Source organism: Thunnus maccoyii, chromosome 13 (genome assembly GCF_910596095.1).
Source record: "Thunnus maccoyii chromosome 13, fThuMac1.1, whole genome shotgun sequence".
In the NCBI taxonomy this organism is placed as follows: Eukaryota; Metazoa; Chordata; class Actinopteri; order Scombriformes; family Scombridae; genus Thunnus; species Thunnus maccoyii.
This window is the reverse complement of record NC_056545.1, coordinates 15,613,982-15,632,167: the sequence shown is the minus strand read 5'-3', so window position 1 is coordinate 15,632,167 and position 18,186 is coordinate 15,613,982. Positions and strand designations below refer to the sequence as shown.

General features: G+C 40.6%; 1 protein-coding gene across 4 annotated transcripts; it reads right to left on the bottom strand.

The window, feature by feature from the left end:
- Positions 1-1,598: 1,598 nt before the first annotated feature.
- Positions 1,599-18,099, bottom strand: LOC121909631 (clustered mitochondria protein homolog). Of its 4 annotated transcripts, XM_042430160.1 has the most exons (31): positions 17,842-18,099; positions 17,586-17,704; positions 17,239-17,304; positions 15,020-16,398; positions 14,746-14,909; positions 14,458-14,629; positions 13,028-13,168; positions 12,798-12,928; positions 12,530-12,684; positions 12,217-12,342; positions 11,905-12,052; positions 11,659-11,751; positions 11,204-11,422; positions 10,833-11,008; positions 10,370-10,681; positions 10,122-10,276; positions 8,850-8,951; positions 8,662-8,762; positions 8,416-8,568; positions 7,026-7,088; positions 6,692-6,939; positions 6,523-6,607; positions 5,746-5,899; positions 4,786-4,925; positions 4,518-4,598; positions 4,304-4,429; positions 3,525-3,646; positions 3,278-3,371; positions 3,060-3,194; positions 2,308-2,381; positions 1,599-2,153 (listed from the first exon to the last, which is right to left on the bottom strand). In XM_042430160.1, the coding sequence occupies exons 4-31, from the start codon at positions 16,353-16,355 to the stop codon at positions 2,027-2,029; spliced, it is 5,133 nt and encodes a 1,710-aa protein (XP_042286094.1). In that variant the 5' UTR covers positions 16,356-16,398; positions 17,239-17,304; positions 17,586-17,704; positions 17,842-18,099; the 3' UTR covers positions 1,599-2,026. The 4 variants fall into 4 exon arrangements, with proteins under 4 accessions (XP_042286094.1, XP_042286093.1, XP_042286092.1 ...); XM_042430159.1 differs by having other exon boundaries at positions 17,234-17,304; positions 17,586-18,099; XM_042430158.1 differs by having other exon boundaries at positions 17,586-18,099.
- Between the last annotated feature and the right edge of the window lie 87 nt (positions 18,100-18,186).

The window sequence follows — 18,186 nt, the reverse complement described above, 5'->3', positions numbered from 1 at the left end:
AGGTTGTATATATACAACCTGTTCAAATATACATTAATGAGTGAAATGTATATATGTCATTGCACATTTTGTATTTTAAACTAAATACATATTTATAATTTGTAGGTATTTTAGTGTTCCAGGGCTATTGCACAGTGCTTGAGTTAGCTGTTGATAAGTGTGACAGAGAGGGGAAGAAACTGTTCCTGTGTCTGGTTGTTTTGGTGAACAGTGATCTGTAGCGTGTTCTCCCAGAAGGGAGATTATGTCCAGGGTGTGAGGGGTTTGCAGTGATTTTCCCTGCCTGTTTCCTGATTCTGGATGTTTACAGGTCCTGAATGGAGGGCAGGTCAACACCAATTATCTTTTTTGCTGACCTGACTTACAGTGATGGAAGTGAAGAATTATGATGATGATGATGATGATGATGATGATGATGATGATTACAGAAGGAGAGTTTATTCTATAACTGTTAAGTTTAGGAAAGATTTGGAGAAATATTTAGAGGATAAGCCTACAGGTTACAGTATACAGCTAACTAGAAATAAAGACATTGTTGCTTACTTTGATTGTAATTCCTCTCTTCCAAAAGATATTTCCTATTATGAAGCAGATTTCACATTCATAAATCAAAATTTTCTAAATCTTAAGGTTTTTGTTTGAATTACTTTATTAAAAAGATACATTGAAGTCAATTACTTGTTAAAAAAAAATCACAATCATAATTGTTTGAAGCAAGTGGAAAAAGCATCACATAAAGTCTGCAGTAGTTTATTTTTTTTATTTTTTATTAGCAATTTCCCCTTATTGTATTTATCTATTTTAATTTATTGTCAAGCTGAGATGTCTGAGGTTTTGTATTTTAGTTTCTTAAATAAACAATTAAATAATATTAATAATGATAATTACATGTGTAATCTTTATTATTATATGTACAGTCAAGTTTTCATTTGAACAATTTTAATTGTAAACACATTTCTCATGGAGATAACCAGCAGAACGACAGACTGAAGTGATGATGTCACCTCGGGACTTTTAATTATGCAGCTTCTTCATGGATGCTGAATAATGGAACAACTCCCAGGAAACTATAACACAACCCAAAATGATTTTACATTTACTAGACGGGTACATTTTTGGATCAACACTTGTAAGCCACATTGAAATAGCAGTCATTCGGGATAATGTATAAAATTCACTTAGTCTTACAGGATCAACTCCAAAAAAAAGTCACTTGATACCAGTTCAAAGTGTGATGCTCTGATTTCCATCTTGGAGACAAATAGTTTTGTTCTTGTAGAGTTAAGACATATAATGCTGAGATACTTATTGTTACCCTACAGTCACCTGGATTTTAATGACAACAACTTGGGTTAAATTATAACAGATTTCTGGTACACATCCAAAACAGTCAGAGATTATTTTAATATTCGGGCAAAGACAAATAACCCACCATCTTCAGAGAACTGTTCATGACACAAGTGTGAAACCCAGTGGACGCAGGAGGGATTGCAAGAAGACAACATCATTTAAAAATCTAAGAAATTGTGACTTTTAGTAACACTGTTGCTATACTGTTTTTCTCATTAGAAGTCAGCCTAAACATCATGTGCTTGTCCGTTCATCTAGCAGTATCATCTTTGATTTTATTTTTTATGCATTTTTCTGACAAAAGGAGGAGAGTCATACACGTTTCCCAGCAAAGCTACAGCCTGCAGAGTTCATTCAAGTCCTGGATCCCACATATTTTAACAAGAGCTGTTTCATGACAGCAGATAGGTCTGCATTAGATAATGTAGACTAGAAAAAAGGCTGAGGATCTCTTCAACATCCAGTCCTTCATAGTCAACAACAGAACAAACTCCTCTTCCAAAAGTAGGCAACTACACCTGTCTGTTACTATATAGCTGTTATCCAAAGTAGGTTAACTGGAGTCCCAGTTTGCTCAGAGTTGTTCTCGTCGTTCTCTTCGTTCTCTGCAGTCATTTTCAGAGGTTTGACTGAATACACAGATGTTCTATTGTAACTGTGCCTCCAAGTCCATAGTTCAGTGTTGTTGTCTGTTGTCTGACGTTATTACGTCTTTATGCTTCAATAACTGATTTTCCAGCTCTTCCACTTGAAACTTTTCCTTCCCTTTCAGCTGAGTCCTCAGGTCTGCGATTTCTTTTGCACTAGAGAGAAAGACATAAGACTATATGTGAGAAATCATCGTTTCATGAAACAATTTTAATGTTTTGAAGATGCTATTTATAAAATCACCCTATCTTCACCCTTTGTCAGAATAATCATCATTTTTGCTGCCATAACTGCGAGTTCAGTGTTCACCTGAGAGGAATGAGGATTATTCCACAGGTCAGGTTGAGCTGCTGAAGGATTTTAGGAAGGCTTGGTATGGAAAACTGGAGAAACACAAATGACATAAACGATCACATGACCAGAAATGTATATTTTTGTACAGACAGTGCAGTTATATTCTTGCATGTTTGCATGTGTGTGTGTCCATGTCCTCCACTTCTGCCTCCTCCTCCTCCTAGCCACTCTCTCCCTTTCCTCCTCCTTGTGTGTCTATGTTTGCTTAATTACAGGAGTGACGACTGGTGTGCGGGAGTCAGGCATCCAGCTGTCAATCATCATGATTAACCCTGTATAAATATCTGGTTCAGCCTCCACCTCTTCATCAGATCATAGACTCTGTTCACACAGTCAGTCACGCTTCCGGCCTATCTTTGTTCTGGTTACTGTTCTGTCAGGATCCGGCATTTGCCTAAACCCTGTTTCTCTGTGCCTGTAGAGAACCTTAGCCTGACTCCAGCCCCGGTTTCCAGTCCTCCTGCATCGTCTGTCTCTCTCCTCTGATCAGCTCGGCTCCCTGCTTTCTGCCTGGCTCCCCTCATCATTCCCTTGCCCCTATTAGGCCCCAGCTTCATGCCCAAACCTCTGCCCCCAGTTTTGTGCTTCCTGCCCAGCAATAAACTGCCTTGCAACTTAATTCATTGCCTCCTGTCTCTCTGTGTGCTGCACTTGGGTTCACTAGCATTGCCGTGATAGCGTGTTTGCGTTTATAAAGCTGTACAAACCTTTGGAGGCGGAATACAGGCACTGGGTGTGTTACTGTAGATTTGGTTGATGGCTTTCTGAAGGATCACAGCCTGCTGAGTGAGGCTCTTCAGGTACTCTGAGCTTTCCTTCGTACTGTCATGGTTCTCACCAACCTGCATGTGTGCAACAATGAAGACTCCCAGTTAAAACATAGCATAGCATAAACCATCAGCAAACATTGCATTTTAAAGCTGACCTGGCTCTTATATATTGAATAAGCCTCTTTCTCGTGTTGCAGAGCTGATCGAAACTCTCCTTTGCTCTCGTACACCGTGGCGAGCAGATGATGACTGTACAGAAGATACACATAGAGAGGTAACGATGATGAAAATGGAAATAAAGGAAGGTAGAAATTTATGCATATGAAGGTCACAGCAAGTGTAACCTGTTTCTGAATATAAGAATACATGACCAGAGAGGAACGTAATGACAAACTGTCTCACCTATGCGCATGCTTCAGGGATGTGGCGCCGTGGTATTTTGAGGTTAAAATGAAGGCATTCTGTAGGAACTTCAGGGAAAGCTCATACTCCATCAGTCCATGAAGCACTAGACCCAGCATACTCTAATGTAAGGGAGCACAACAGGGACTTAAACACATGATTTCATACACACAGAAATCTTGAAAATATAACGATGGGTCAAGTAACTGTCACATGGTTTTTGTATTCAGTGTTTTCTGATGGTCTGGAAAGGCTTCAAGTTGTGCCTATTTGCATTTCCCAGTACCTAATCTACAATGATTTCCTCAAGTTTTATTGAGGTCCTGTGATCCAACATTTTAATCTTCTTAAAATCTTAAAGGTGTAAATTTCTTATGTTGGTTGATTGTCATGATTTTTGTACATTGAGTGATTTACCCGGAAGGTGGGAGGGATAAAGAAGCCTATTGGTTAACAGGTTAAATATATAATGTTAATATTTCTTCTGTATTCAGTGTAAGTATTCTGTATTCATTTGTTCAATAAAAACATTTTATCTGCTTTGCTAATAAAAAAAATCCTCATTTGTTCCTTCCCTCATGATTTTCTATAATAGGGTTCCAGTAAATGTTGGTGATGCTTTGTATTGGATTATTTTGACTTTTTAATTAACCAAATAATTTACATAAACTCATTTTAATGTCTAAAATTGATTAGATCTAAATAGATGTTTACTGTTAATAACATAAAAGAAAGAAAACTCCAGCAGAGAAACCATTTGCAGGTGACGACTCACTTACATCCAGCAGAGCGACCTGTGGATGATCTTCTCCGCTCACAAGCAGGGCGAGGTAACGAGCACGATACAGCAGCTGCAGGGAGGTTGATTGCCGACCTCCAGCAAAGCAGTACAGGGCCAGGAAAGTCTGAATCACAGAAAGAAATCAGTTGAGCTAAGTAAAAGAGAAACAGGATTAAAATGTTTTGGATCAACGAAAAGGTGAAGAAACTCACGTAGTCTTGTATGGTCTGTGGGTGGTCTATACCTTGTACTCTCTCACTACTCATGACAGCCTTTTCCTGGTGGCTGAGGGCCTGTGAGACATGGATTAATGAGAAAGACATTACTTTATGAAAGCACACAAATGTGTTTTTGTCTGTTTGTATCATCATATTCAGACTGAATGGCTGCTTGTTACCACTCCATTAATATCTTAAAACTTGAGATGTGGGGTGATGATGTCTAATAACGTTATAAAAATGAATTGTAATGCATATTTACGTCTGCATATTCCCCCAAGATGTAGCTGAGCCGTCCCAGGAGACGCAGGCACATGCACACATCCTCATGCAGGACCCCACACACGCTGCTGAACAGAGTCAGGGCCTGGCTAATCAGTTCATAGCCCTCTTTGAGGAGGCCTAAAAGAAAACATAAAACATACTGATGAGTACTGAATCTGCTCATCAAATGAAATAAATGATTTCACCCATTAACAAGTGAAAATCTGTGGAAATCAGTGTTGGATACATGACTTATGCTGTTGCCATGTAGAAAGACAGAAGATGGATATCCAGGGAGGAAGCTGCAGAGCCACTGTAGACAAATCTTCACCTCCAAACTGAATTCAGCCAGGATCAGTATTGATTAGAGATTGGGTAATGCCGGTATGGTGGCCCTAATGAACAGCTCATATAATCTTATGGTGCCTTTAAGAGGAGGCTTGTTTACAGAGTGCACAAGAACGAGTCCATTTGAATGACCTTTGTGAGTAAAAAGTGTCTGAATGCCTCTGAACATCTAACAAAGGGGCTTTTTCTGAGTAGTTACTTTTAAAACAAAGTCACATTTTAAATAATAATAAAAACCACCAAATAACTTGCATTAATTTTGAAATGGGAACATTGCTATGTCTATTTATGTTGTCAGTTTCCTAGCAACATCAGAGTTTAAACCACTTGAATGTCAAGCATATCCTTAACTTGACTTCCCATGTTGAAAATATAATGATGTGGTTCTACTGTGTATAATGTAGGAAAACATTATTTCACATCATCACAGCTGCGGTGCATCAGCAGAGCAGATCATTTTCCATAAAGACACTCCAGTTAATGGTCAGTCACTTTAAACACCCAGGCTAGCTCACCGCGCTACTCAAATGTAAACATACAGTATATATACAGTAAACATACAGTGCATATACAGTACGCAGTTGTGAATGTTTGTGTCCATGTCTCTCACCCTGCTGTACCGCCACCTGAGCATTTTGCACAAGCCGTGTGGCATCTGTTGCTGTAGGTTTGAGATGTTTGACCACAGGAAACATGTTAACGACGTCTTCCTCACCAAACGCTGGCCTGTGTCGAGACTCAAATGCATATTCCCTCAACTGCACCTAAAGTACAGACAAAATGAAGAAGAGGTTAGAGGGGAAAACACAATTTGAGTGAAAGGGAGATTTTGAAATGCGTATTAAAGCTGCACTAGATACCTTTGATCTTTGGCAAAAAAATTCGATGCTGGAGATTAATTTAATTTTTACGTGTTTGAGGAATTCCAGCACCTAAAAGTCCTGAAGCATAATGTCAGTCCTCATACTAATCTTACATAGCCAGACCTCATTAAGCGTCAAATTTAAGCGTACATTTTTTTCTCTGAGCTTGACCAGACAGGTGTGGCTTCAGAAGATTATCTCACATCTAAATCTTCTCTTGGTTGCTGGACAGGGTGAAAATAACGGAGAAAAAAACAACTTTTGCAGCAGATTCAATCATAGTTGATCAGCACAGAACTTGCTGTGAAGAAGAACATTTTATGTCTCTAGTCCTTATTCCTCACTTTGAGCCAAATTAAGTGGTGTCACAGAAAGTGGGGATGAGAAACTTTTATCAATTGCAGCTTCACATTTTTACTGATAAAAGAGGTGGTTTCAGCTAAAATTCTTATCTAGTGCAGCTTTAATGTAGACGGGATTCATTTAATTTCATAGGTAAATGTGTTATGGAGGCGATGTCTGACCTGGATGCCAGTCTTGATTGCCATCTCTCTCAGTAAGGAGATCCTCTGAAGGCCATATTTCCCTATAACCTCATCCATACTTTCACTGAACACAAAAAGAATAACAGTGAAAAATCCTGTTGCAAATATCCAGCCACAAACACACACACACACACACACAAACACACACCTGTCAATTGTGTAGTGATAATAATTTTCAGCCTCAGTCCTGATCCTGCCCCACAGCTCGCTGGCGGTCAGTTTAGCCCACACAGTGTCTGTCAACATGGAAACTCGACTCCCGTGGCTACGTCGACGTCGGCTCCTGCGACGAGTGAGCAGCTCGTCTGAGCAGGAGTCGGGGAAACAGGAGGTGGAGCTCAGGAGGCAGTTTAGGAAGTGGCTGACAGCAGCAGAGAAAGCTGCAGGTTCCACATCCTGAGAGAAAAACAGGAAAATTAAAGCCAGGTTGCAAAATATTATATTCTGACATGTTGCTTGTGGATGTTATTTGAGTACGTCACCTGTAGATAGGTCCTGAAGATGTGTTTTGCACTTCTGATGATGACTTCACTCATAGAAATTCTCTGTGAAGAAACATTTGATCTGTTACAAAAGACACTGATTAGAGATAAGTTTGGCCTTGACAAGAGAAAAGTAGTAAAACCTTTGACATTGATTTAATGGATAAGTGTATATGATTTAGATGGAGGATGAAGCACCTTAAATTTCTAAACACTACAGTATTTTTTGTTCAGTTTACTGGAGAGGTTAATATCTAACTGGTCTATAAGAGTATTTATTTTGGTTAACACATTTGTGGAGCTCTCAGTAATTACCATCTCTTATCTCTCCCACCTGTACTTGAACTAACCACCACTGTTACTGGGTTTTCTGTGATCTAGTAGTGGTAATTTCCAACAGTTGGAAAGGTCTGGGACTATATCACTGTGAAACAGATGTAATTACTTCAGGCTGTGAAATCTAATCCAGTTCATCTCATTAAGCCTGAACCATTGTCAAGACACATCTGTCATACGTTCCCAGACTGATAAATTATACATTGACACAAGTTACATATCACCACAGTGAAAATGATTCCCTGCTTACAATCAGCAAAGAGTGTTGAAGGTCTTAAAGGAGGAAAGCCTTTAATTAGATACAGAAACCATCCTGTATTGCAGTGTTACAGGTTTGAATCCCTGCAATTAGACCTGCATCCAACAGATGTTCTGCGTCCTGTCAGTGTTTTGTTGTTATACAGTTAATCACACTTGATGAGTGTGCGCTCAATATTTATAATGTCATTAGACACAAGAATAATGACTTTATTTTATTAAAAATGCTAAGATAAAATATTGAGTGTTTATTAATATATCTGACAACAACTATAACTCATGTGAAACATCTGTAACTAATGTCTAAACAGTCAATTAATGATTGATTATGTCATATAACAGCTGCAGTTGTTATATGCAGCTGAAAGCCCTGAGAGAAAATCCAGCACTTGAGTTTTTTCCACCTTCAACTTCAACATGTCTTCAGGAGTTTTGAACACATTTATGAACAAAATCTGAATGATTTGTACGTGTGTATAAACAATTAATAAATACTTCATAACACACTGTCAGAATTTGTTATGTATATATTATAATCATATTTCAATAAATATGATTACACCTGTGTTCAATCATTCATTAACGATCCAATGTAAGGGATAATGCCCGACGAGGTGTCCATTATCAGGAATTAATGGACGACGAGGAGGCAACGGTTGCTTCCACTTCTGTCAGGCCACATTAATGAATATCTTACTCAATGTGATTCAAGTGATGTTGAGGAAAGCTTATCAATTTAAACTCAAATAAATTTAAACTCACAGCAAGAGGAAGGAAGCAATGATGACTCAAGTACCTGTATGTGTCTGAGTCTCCCTCCTTCCTCCACCCTGTCCAGCTCCATCAGCAGGCTGCCCAGGTAACGCACGTTCACACCCCGCTGGTGTAGCACTGAGGTCAAGGTCTCACCATCCATCGGCACCGCCATGTGGTCGAGACAGTCCCTCAGCTACCACACACACACACACACACACACAAACACAATATAAATATCTTCTCCATGCACATGAAAGTTCTGAGTATTGTTCCACTCAAGACTCACCACAGCTGAAATCTGATTAGAGAGCAGAAAAGCAGTCGTGTCCCATAACAACCGTCTCTGCCTCTGAACGTCCTCAGCATTCTCAGAGGGGAAACAAACACCTACAGCGAAGACACACGGTTTAATCTTAGTCTTCTTTTTTTTTTAACCTTATACACACACACACACACATCCTCTTAATGCTTTACCTGGAGAGCAAACATCAGGATTGAAGCGGATGTCAAAGCAAGAGTCACTCACTGATCCGACAGCCTCACAAGCTTTCATGATCACATTTCTGCTGTGAAATTCTATAAAAGGAAAAAAAAAAAGTTTAAAAAACCAACAAAACGATAAATCATTAATTGACATAGTACAATATCACAATCCTCACAACTTTCTTTGGCCTCATTCATTAGTTTACAATGAATATTTGCATTTTTTGAGGTTTCAGTAATAATTAATTTGTGTGCCTTACTCTACTCTACTTGCCTTGTACCTGCCCATCTGGGTTGGGCTTCCCAGAAGGCATAAACGGACTGCCTTCTGGGAGTCTCGGTCTCTCTCTCTCAGCCGTGCCTACTGCAGGGGCCTCAGCTTTCTTCTTTTGTTTGGTTTGTTGCACCATCCAACACTCTTTACACCACATTTTCACTCATCCATACATTACAAACACTACTGATGTTTCTCCAACTTACACACCCCACCAGTTAGTTGGTATATTATTTCTTTGAGTTAAATAAATTACTTTTGACTGATATGTCTCTGTGTTGAAATCAACCTTTTCCAGGTCCAACAAACTTTCAACCTCAGCTTTTAAACCAACATGAATGAGAAGTCCTTAAAATTGAAACTTAATTAAAACTGAAAATTTGAACATCTCTAATTCATGAGCAAACTCCATCCGCTGATGAAGATCATGTGATATGATCAAAAGCTCTAGAGCAGCTACTAAACTACTAACAACTTCAAGAATAAACTTTCAACCTCACAGTTCTTCACATTTCAATGCATTTGTATGTCTTACTACGTCCTTTATTCAGTTAATTTTGTAGCTTGTAGCCTCTTTACGCCCGGTTTACCAATATATTAGAGCTGCAACGATTAGTTTATTAATTGATTAGGATCCAACTATTAAATTGATTGTCAATGATTTTGATAATCGATTGTTAGTTTGGAGTCATTTTTTTAAACATGTCCAAATTCTCTGATTCAAGCTTCTCAAATGTGAATATTTTCTGGTTTCTTTCATCTGCTGTGAGGGTAAAAAGAGTATTTTTGGGTTATGGATTGTTTGATGGGATGTCTTGAGCCTTGGGAAACAGCGTTTGACATTTTTCACCATTTTTTGATATTTTATGGACCAATAGCTAAATTATTCAAGAAAATAACCAATGGATTAATCGATAATGAAAATAATGATTAGTTGCAACCCTACATTACATTTTATAATTTCACTTCATTTAGCTGGTCTTATTCACCCATGTCAGCTCCATCTGCAGCTGTATCTCCAATTCTCGGCTTGTTGACTTCATCCTGAATCATCTCTGCTGGATCTCTCTCTGTCTGCCGCCCCTCAGGACGTTCCTCCAGCTGGCTGAGCCCATGCGACACCATCTTGACATAAACTTCATACCTGCAACAGAAAACATAAAGTATCAGGAATGGGAAACTTTATTTACAAAGCTCAGTTCATACATCAAAGGGCTCAACATGTCCTCTGTCTCACCTGTGTTGGACGAAGGCCTCCACCAGCTCCGGTCTCAGGCTGGCCAGGCTGTGATGGTGTCGCCGCGGGTAACCAAAGCTCTGACATTCCTTCGGCACTTCCTCTCTCATCTCCTCTGTTTCTGAGAACTGGAAGTTAAGGTCTGGGGGGAAGGTCCTGAGAAGGTCCAAGATGTAGGCTCGTCCGTCATTACCCAGGATGCCTTTGGTCTCGATGCCAGAGCAAAGCTCCACTGAGCTGTTGTTGTGGTCGAGCACCTGGTGACGCTGGATTCTCAGTGGTTTACTGGTTTTATCAAGAAGCTCCAGAAACCTGCAGAAAAACACACTTCTGCTTTAATAATGTTGAGAAAATTAAATAGACATGGAGTTGCCTCAACCTGCAAGATTACACGTTTGAACTTTTACTTGAATAAGATCTAAATATCTAAAGTTTAAGACTTAATTGTTTTGTGTGAGTGTACCTGGGGTGTGTAAAAACAGTTTTTCCATAGTCATTAGAGCCGTAGACGACACTCTGCTCCTGATTTTTCTCGAGTATCCCTGGAACGATCGTCTGAGCGATGACACGGATACCACGATAATCCACCACAGCTGTCCCAAGTGTGTGGAGCCCCTCTATGTCCACAGATGTGTATGCCTGTAGTTTATAAATATTTGTCATTTGATGGCAAGAACATACAAGCATTCCTGCTAATTTCTGATTGTGTGGCATAGGATTAGATTAGATATATGTTTTAAAAGTGAAAGTAAAATAATCTTTCTATGAAACCACCACTTGCAGAGGTTTTACTCTCAGAGTTTGTGAGACAGGACTCATCACTTAATTACCTACCTGAGCTCCTCTGAGGTCACAGATGGCAGCAGCATGAGCTGCGGTGTTGCCCCCTAGTGGGCGGTAGTGCTCAGAAATGTCAAACCCCAGGCTGAAGAAGAGGTTGTTCCAGATGAACATCTGCATATGAGGTGCCTCCCCTGGGTTTAAAGGCATGACATTACCGTCGATAACTGCTACAGCACCTCGTGTCGCAGCGGCAACAAAGTCACTGTTGGTCTAGATGGAGGGATGAATATCTTAGTTAACACGGTTTGCCTTGTCAGTAAAGAAGCACAATCTAATTGCACAGCAGCAAAAGGAAGGAATGACTTCACAGAACAGAGGAAGAATAGGACAAGGGAGGTTTAGTTCTTCATCTTGTCCATCCTATACTCCTGGATACTGCTTCAAGTATTCAACTGATGCTTCTTTGTTCACCAGTCAGAGAGAGGATTGGAAAGATGTGGTCTCACCTTGAATACACTCCTCTCTCTGTGCAGACGCTCTTGAAGAGAGTTTCTGGGGAGTTCCCTGCATCCCTGCAGCTCCTCATTCCACTCCCGACTCTGTGCTCATAACACACAAACTAAAAATCAGCATCAGCACCATGAAACCACTGGGTTTGTGTGTATGTTCCTACATGCACACAGCAAAAATCCTGCACTGCACTGAAACGTTATATTTGTCTGCATTTCCAAAATTAGTTTTGTGTCAGCAACCTGCCCGGCTGTTTGCTCGTCCTGGCCCATGCGACTGGTGTGTGTCTCCTCCGCTCTGACACAGTCGAGGGTGTGGTCTCCATGAGGGGCGATCCAGGTGAACACCTGGAAAGGTGCTGCAATCCGCTCATAAGGATGCTGCTGGACTCTGATTCACAGCAAGAGACAGAAAATGGGATGAAAGTGTCAATAAGGATCAGTTTCATGTTATTTCTACTATTATCAACACTCAGGTAAATTATAGAAATTATACTGGTGTTCCCAGTTTTCAACAAATTGTTACCATACATTGGGTTCGTAAGGTTTTCTCACCTCTTCTTCTGCAGGGCGTTGAAGTTTTTCCTGAAGGCAGGGCTGACCTGACTTAACAGCTCAACTAGAGAGTGGCAAAGGATTTTGGGAACTGCAGGTTTAGGATTGAAGTTGAAGCTAGTTGACCTGGAGCAGTCAGAGGAAAGCAAACATTGTACATAATCATTATAACAATGCCTACTCCTCTTGGCTCTCTCAGTTTACTGCTCTCTGGGTCTTTCTTGTGGAACTTAAAGAGGCAGAAATACAATATTTTTGAGGCTGAGTTCATAGTTTAGAACACTCTCAAATGGCTGAACAGTTTAAAACTCACTGGTTGAGGTAGAAACCACGTGTGGAGGATGTAATGTTGAGTTCTCTGTCTTCCATAGTCAGGACATTGAGGTACATTAAGTCCCCATGCATCTTCCTGTTTCCTGGAGGAGGGTTCCAGCTGCTCATGGTCAGGACCCGCAGGCACTGTAACGGCTACCCAACACAGAAAAGCAGTCCCAAGAATACTCACTATAGATGAAGACATGTTTTTATAGATGTTTTATATGTAACCAGTCATATTTGCAGTACAAAAGCTGGTCTCTCACCTTCCAGTCACCTCTGACTGGCTGCAGCGGAGTAAGCAGTCGTTCCTTGCATCCAGGGAGGACGTATTCTGGAGGGCTGCAGTCAAGAGACTCCTTTTCAGAAGCTCGCCTCTTCGTCACACTTTCACTATCTGAATGGATGAATGTGGAGGTGAAAGAGTCAAATGATTACTGACAGAACGCACAGACAAGTGAGGAGGATGTGAGGAGGTATGAGAGGACAACATCACCCTTTTCTCCTCGGGTGTAGAAGGTGAGGTAAGACAGAGAGCTGCCGTTCATTCCATTGTACGCATCTGTGGGGTCAAGACTCCTCAGAAGATCACGGACATGTCTGAGATGAAGACGAGCATCACGCACAGAGTAAGAATCTGTAGCAAGATCAGAAAATAAGCATATAAAGTGTTAAATTCAATCTTATACAAGGACAAGGTGAATGGGAAACTTTCTTGTTGCCATGACGCATTTCATGAAACAAATCAAAAATGGAGTAAAGACAGAAAGTACTTTTACTCAAGTACTTTACTTGAATATTTACTTTTTCTGCTACTTTATTCTTCTACTCTACTACATTTCAGAGAGAAATATTATACTTTTTAACTTCACTACATTTATTTGACAAAGGAAAAATGATCAAATATTTAGCAAAAAAGCAGATTATAGAAGTAGTGGAAACTAGTTCCACCTGGACTAGTTACAGCAATAAAATTCTACTTTTTGTATGCATTGATGCATCAGTATTAACTATCTAATAACAAAATATAATAATAATTATATAATAATTATATAATAGTATAACACACAGGGGCTTTACTTTCGATATGTATATTCTGCTCATAATGTTTCTGTACTTTTAACTAGGATTTTGAATGTAGGACTTTTACTTGTAATGTAGTATTTTTACATTGTTGTATTGGTACTTTTAAATAAAGGATCTAAATACATCTTCCATCACTGCAAATCAATGCATGTCTGGACAATATAAAACAAAACAGTGCAGTTCAGTATTGTCTCAAGTGTAGAAAAACGTATCAAGCTATAATATTATATCCAATTGTGCTACAGTGATACTATTCATCAACTATACATTTTAAAGCATAACCTTTTTTAAAAGTGTGTTTGCTTTCCACTGCAATAGTAATATATTTTTCTCATTTAACAGGTGATTTCACATTTGTAAACATAAGCAGACAAAATTTATGAAGATCAATATATTAAAATGAACAATGCATAGAATTGCTTTTTTTTCACAAAATGCAGATGCAAGTACATTTATAGTGCAGGTTTAAAGTGAGTGATGCACATAATTTATAGTTGAATATAGATTCAATTTGAAAAATAACTCAGTGGTTGGTCTTTGTGGAGTCAGAGATAATGTTGTAAACCTTCCTGGATGAAGTTTTGGGCCATTTTCATCATGTTTGCAAACACAAAGACTGAGCATGTGTCTGACACCTGCAGAAGTTAATACCAGTTTGGATGACATGTAAAAAGCGTTTTCTTGTGAGAAGGTGTTTACTGGTCCATGTGAAGTCCTTGATGTGAGCTCTAATCAAACTGGACAGGAGCCAGAGGCCAACATTGTTGCACTCCAAAGTGAACTGTTAATTATCACAGACAGACTTCTTATAAAGAATGTAAAAAAGAAAGAGACAGTTACCCTCCACCACCTTGATCAGCCCTCCATCCTGGATGCCCTGGATGGAGCGTAACTCCGTGAGGCTGTCAAGCACGGCGCCTCCCAGCTGGAGGGAGAAGCATGTGCGGTGGCAGGTTAGCTCATGATCCATCAGCACCTGCTGCAGCTCCGCCACCAACATCTGGCCTGATACCTAAGAGGAGAAAACAGACAGAGAGTTGGACTGGAGTGAATTAGAAAGACATAAAGATAAAGTGATGTCTTTAATAATCGTATTTAAAAACATTTAATAATCATGTCAAGCAGGACCTGAAGCTCGAAACTTTCTGTTCCAGGAGGTTGGATTCTGACAGGGAAGCCCGTTTCTTGGAGATCAACTATGTCACGGATGCTAAGTTGCTCCCTTTTATCAACATCAGACTGCTCCGGGCCATCGTTCTCAGGGCTTTCTTCAGTTTGACTTGGAGGCACTGCTGACAACAGTGCAGAAGATACAAAATAAGGGTGTGAGGATGAAAGCAGGATGTATGATGATACAGGCTGCAGCTGAAAGCACAAAAAAACATATCAGACAAACACACACCTTTGACATGTGGTGCTGCCAGAAACAGCCTGTCAACTAAAAACAATGTCACATTCTTCATCTCAGGCCCTTCCTCTTCCACCTGTGGCAGAGCTTTGTCCAGCTCCAAAACATGCTGCAGGGCAGGCGTGTCATGGTCCTCTTCCCTCTTTGCTGGGTGCAAGTTTTCCTCACACTGAATCTGATCTGGACTGTCAACGGACTGATCTGCTGACAGATTCAATTTTGTTTTTTTGTGGATATTGTCCTTTTTATTTACATTCTGATTGGTCACCACAGTCTCTTGTCCCATCTGTTCATTAGTCTGAATGCTCTGTTGTTTCAGGTCTACAGCAGGGCCAAGATTGTCCACAATGGTGTTTTTCTCCGCTGCAGCAATGTTCTCATCCATGTTGTTTACATTGTGTTCAGTCAGCATCACTGAGTCATGCTCTGATTCAATGTTTTGTTCTTTTTCCTTGACCTGTGCCTGCAAATTGCAGCGCTCAGTGTAGGCAAAGTCTGTATTTTCCTGGGCTGCAACAGTATTCTGCTGCAACCTAAAGACATTCTCTTGTGTTGTTTTCTGCTTTTCATCAGCGTTTCCCTCCTCTGTTACTCCAGTATACACCAATGTGTTTCTCTCTGTCTGTATTTCCACCTTTCCTGGAACCTCCAGCTCTTCAAAAACTTCTACTTCTTCAGAAACTTTGGTGGTGATTTGATTATCTGAGTGTATCTCATGTGATGTTGTTGCCTCCAAGAGCACATCCACCTGTTTCAGTATTCCATCACCTTCCCAAATATCCACAACCATCTCTTTTGCAACGCCAGTATTTATTAGTGTGTTTACTTCTTTCTCCACAGTCTCATTTCTGCACACCAGCATTTCTGTTTGCGTCTGAACTTCTGCCTGGGACTCTGTCTGCGTCTGTACCCCCATTCCAATCTGCGTCTCCACTTCGGTTTGCGTCTCAACCTCAGAGTAGCCCCTGTTTCTCCCTCTGTTGCTCCTCTCTTGTCCTTCACCCACCCTCACTCCCTCGCCACCACCTCCTTCCTCCTCTTCAGACACCAGCAGACACACCATCGGCTCCACCAGAGCCACGTCCCCTCCGAGGTTGCTGCTTAGGATGATGTCAGGGAACAGGAAGTGTTCTGGTTCGAGGGCGGGGTTTGTCACACCGGTGGAGACGGTTAACATATCGTCCTCCGGGTTGTCTGGCAGGGTCGAGGAGTCGCATTCACTCCCTTCGCTGGATAGCAGAGGAGATCTTTCAGCCTCACTGCGGACCGGTGCATCCTTACACTTAAAGTAGTCTGACAGTGTTTGACAGCACTGGACCACGTTTCCCATGATGCCTCTGTACACAAGGCAGTAATACAACTGTGCAGGTGGCCTAAGGGAGAAAAGACCACAGTGTTTACACAAGTTCATTGACAATAAGCTATTAAAAAGAAACTTAAAGGAAAAACAAGACTTTATTACAACTTTAGTTTTGTTTTGTTGCTAATGGTTCTATTGGTTATAATGTATTTACCAAAATAATGCTAGGAATAGATCCAACAGGGCAACAAACACAAGTGGTAAGTCTATCAGATGGCCTGTAAACACACCAATAGTTTTGCCAAATTAGCTACTACTTTATATGGAGATGATGCAGGTTAATATTGAGACAGGAGGCTGGTTTGTAAACTGTGGTAACGGAGAACAGACAGTTGCAATTTACCTTTTCTTTTCCAAATAAATTGTTTACAACTTATCGTCTGACCCCATTGACAAATTTTTAACAGTGATGCTGCATTTTCAGAATAACTGACACATAAAACCTATGAAAAAATAAAAAAACCTGTAATAAATTTTAGTTTTCCTCTAACAGCTGCTGAAAATAATGTTTTGCTGACCTTCAGTGGTTTAACTTCTCAGCTGTGATGTAGAAGTGTACTCAAGGGTGTGGTCAGTACACCATGACATCATTGCTGGGCGTGGTTACAGGTGAAGAGAGGGGCAGTAAAACTCTGTGTGTTTCAGCCTGATGTTAAGTTGCTCTTTAAATCTCAAATGCATAATAAGTTTGAATTGAACTGCTGAGTGTAACCTGAGAAGGGCTTTGTCACTGTCACATGTGTGTCTGTTTATGTGGCATGTGTGAATGCATGCATGTGAGTAAGCTAAGAGCCTTAGACAACAGCTGATGACAGGAAGATTATGAACTGTTCCTGCAGTGGTGTCACCTTACAGAAGAGAGGACTGGAGCTAAATCTCATCAGATGAACTCTGGAATGATGCTGAATATGTGGAAATCCTGGAACACAGATGGAAGATCACACTGAGTACAATTTTAAGTAAAAAATGCCTCAAAGTGACAGTTGTTTGGCTTTGAAGACCACCTATATTAAAGTGCCCACATCAAAACTGCAGAATATCCAAAATAGACACAGGTCTAATGTCTTCAGTCCTAGTTTATATATAAGGAACACCTTATTCAGGCTCAAGTGTAGCAGAAAACCGCTGCATGTATCGCAAACAACAGAAGAACAAAAAGGCATCAATAGCACATTCATGTAATCAATCTCTGGGCCCTACCAGCCAGTGTTTAGAGAGAGATGTCATCTTCTCCAGGCTCCCCTGCTCTTCATCCTGCTGAAAACAGAGTCCTGAGTATCCCAGACTTTCCTCCAGAGCAGGAGACTCCCCTGTCCTTGCTGCAAACCACATTACACAAACTGTGTGTCAGTGCATGTGTGTGTGTGTGTCTGCCCTTCATGGGTGGAGAGGAGCTGTGAGGGAGCCTGTCGGCCTTCTATTCACACACACATGCACACACACACACACATAGTACCCATCCAAGTCCAGAAGAGGGCAACCTCTCTGCCGTTTTGTGATGTAACTTCCTGTATTCAGACCGGTTTATGCACTCTCTATCAACCTTGAATGTGAGCACATGCAGGAGGTGTATTAATAGCGCCAACAGGAGGGCTGGCACCTCCTCAAATTTTGCCCCCAGTGAGTGAAAACTACACAATGAATGACACCGCACATCCCCTCCCAACCTTGGCAGTGCTGGAAACCCCTCCTGTGTTCCCTCTCCGCTCTCTTCACACACTTTTAGGCATGAGCTGGAATGCAACTCGCTGGTTGCCATGGCAGCACTGCAGAGATACATTAACATTCTGGGCACAGTCTC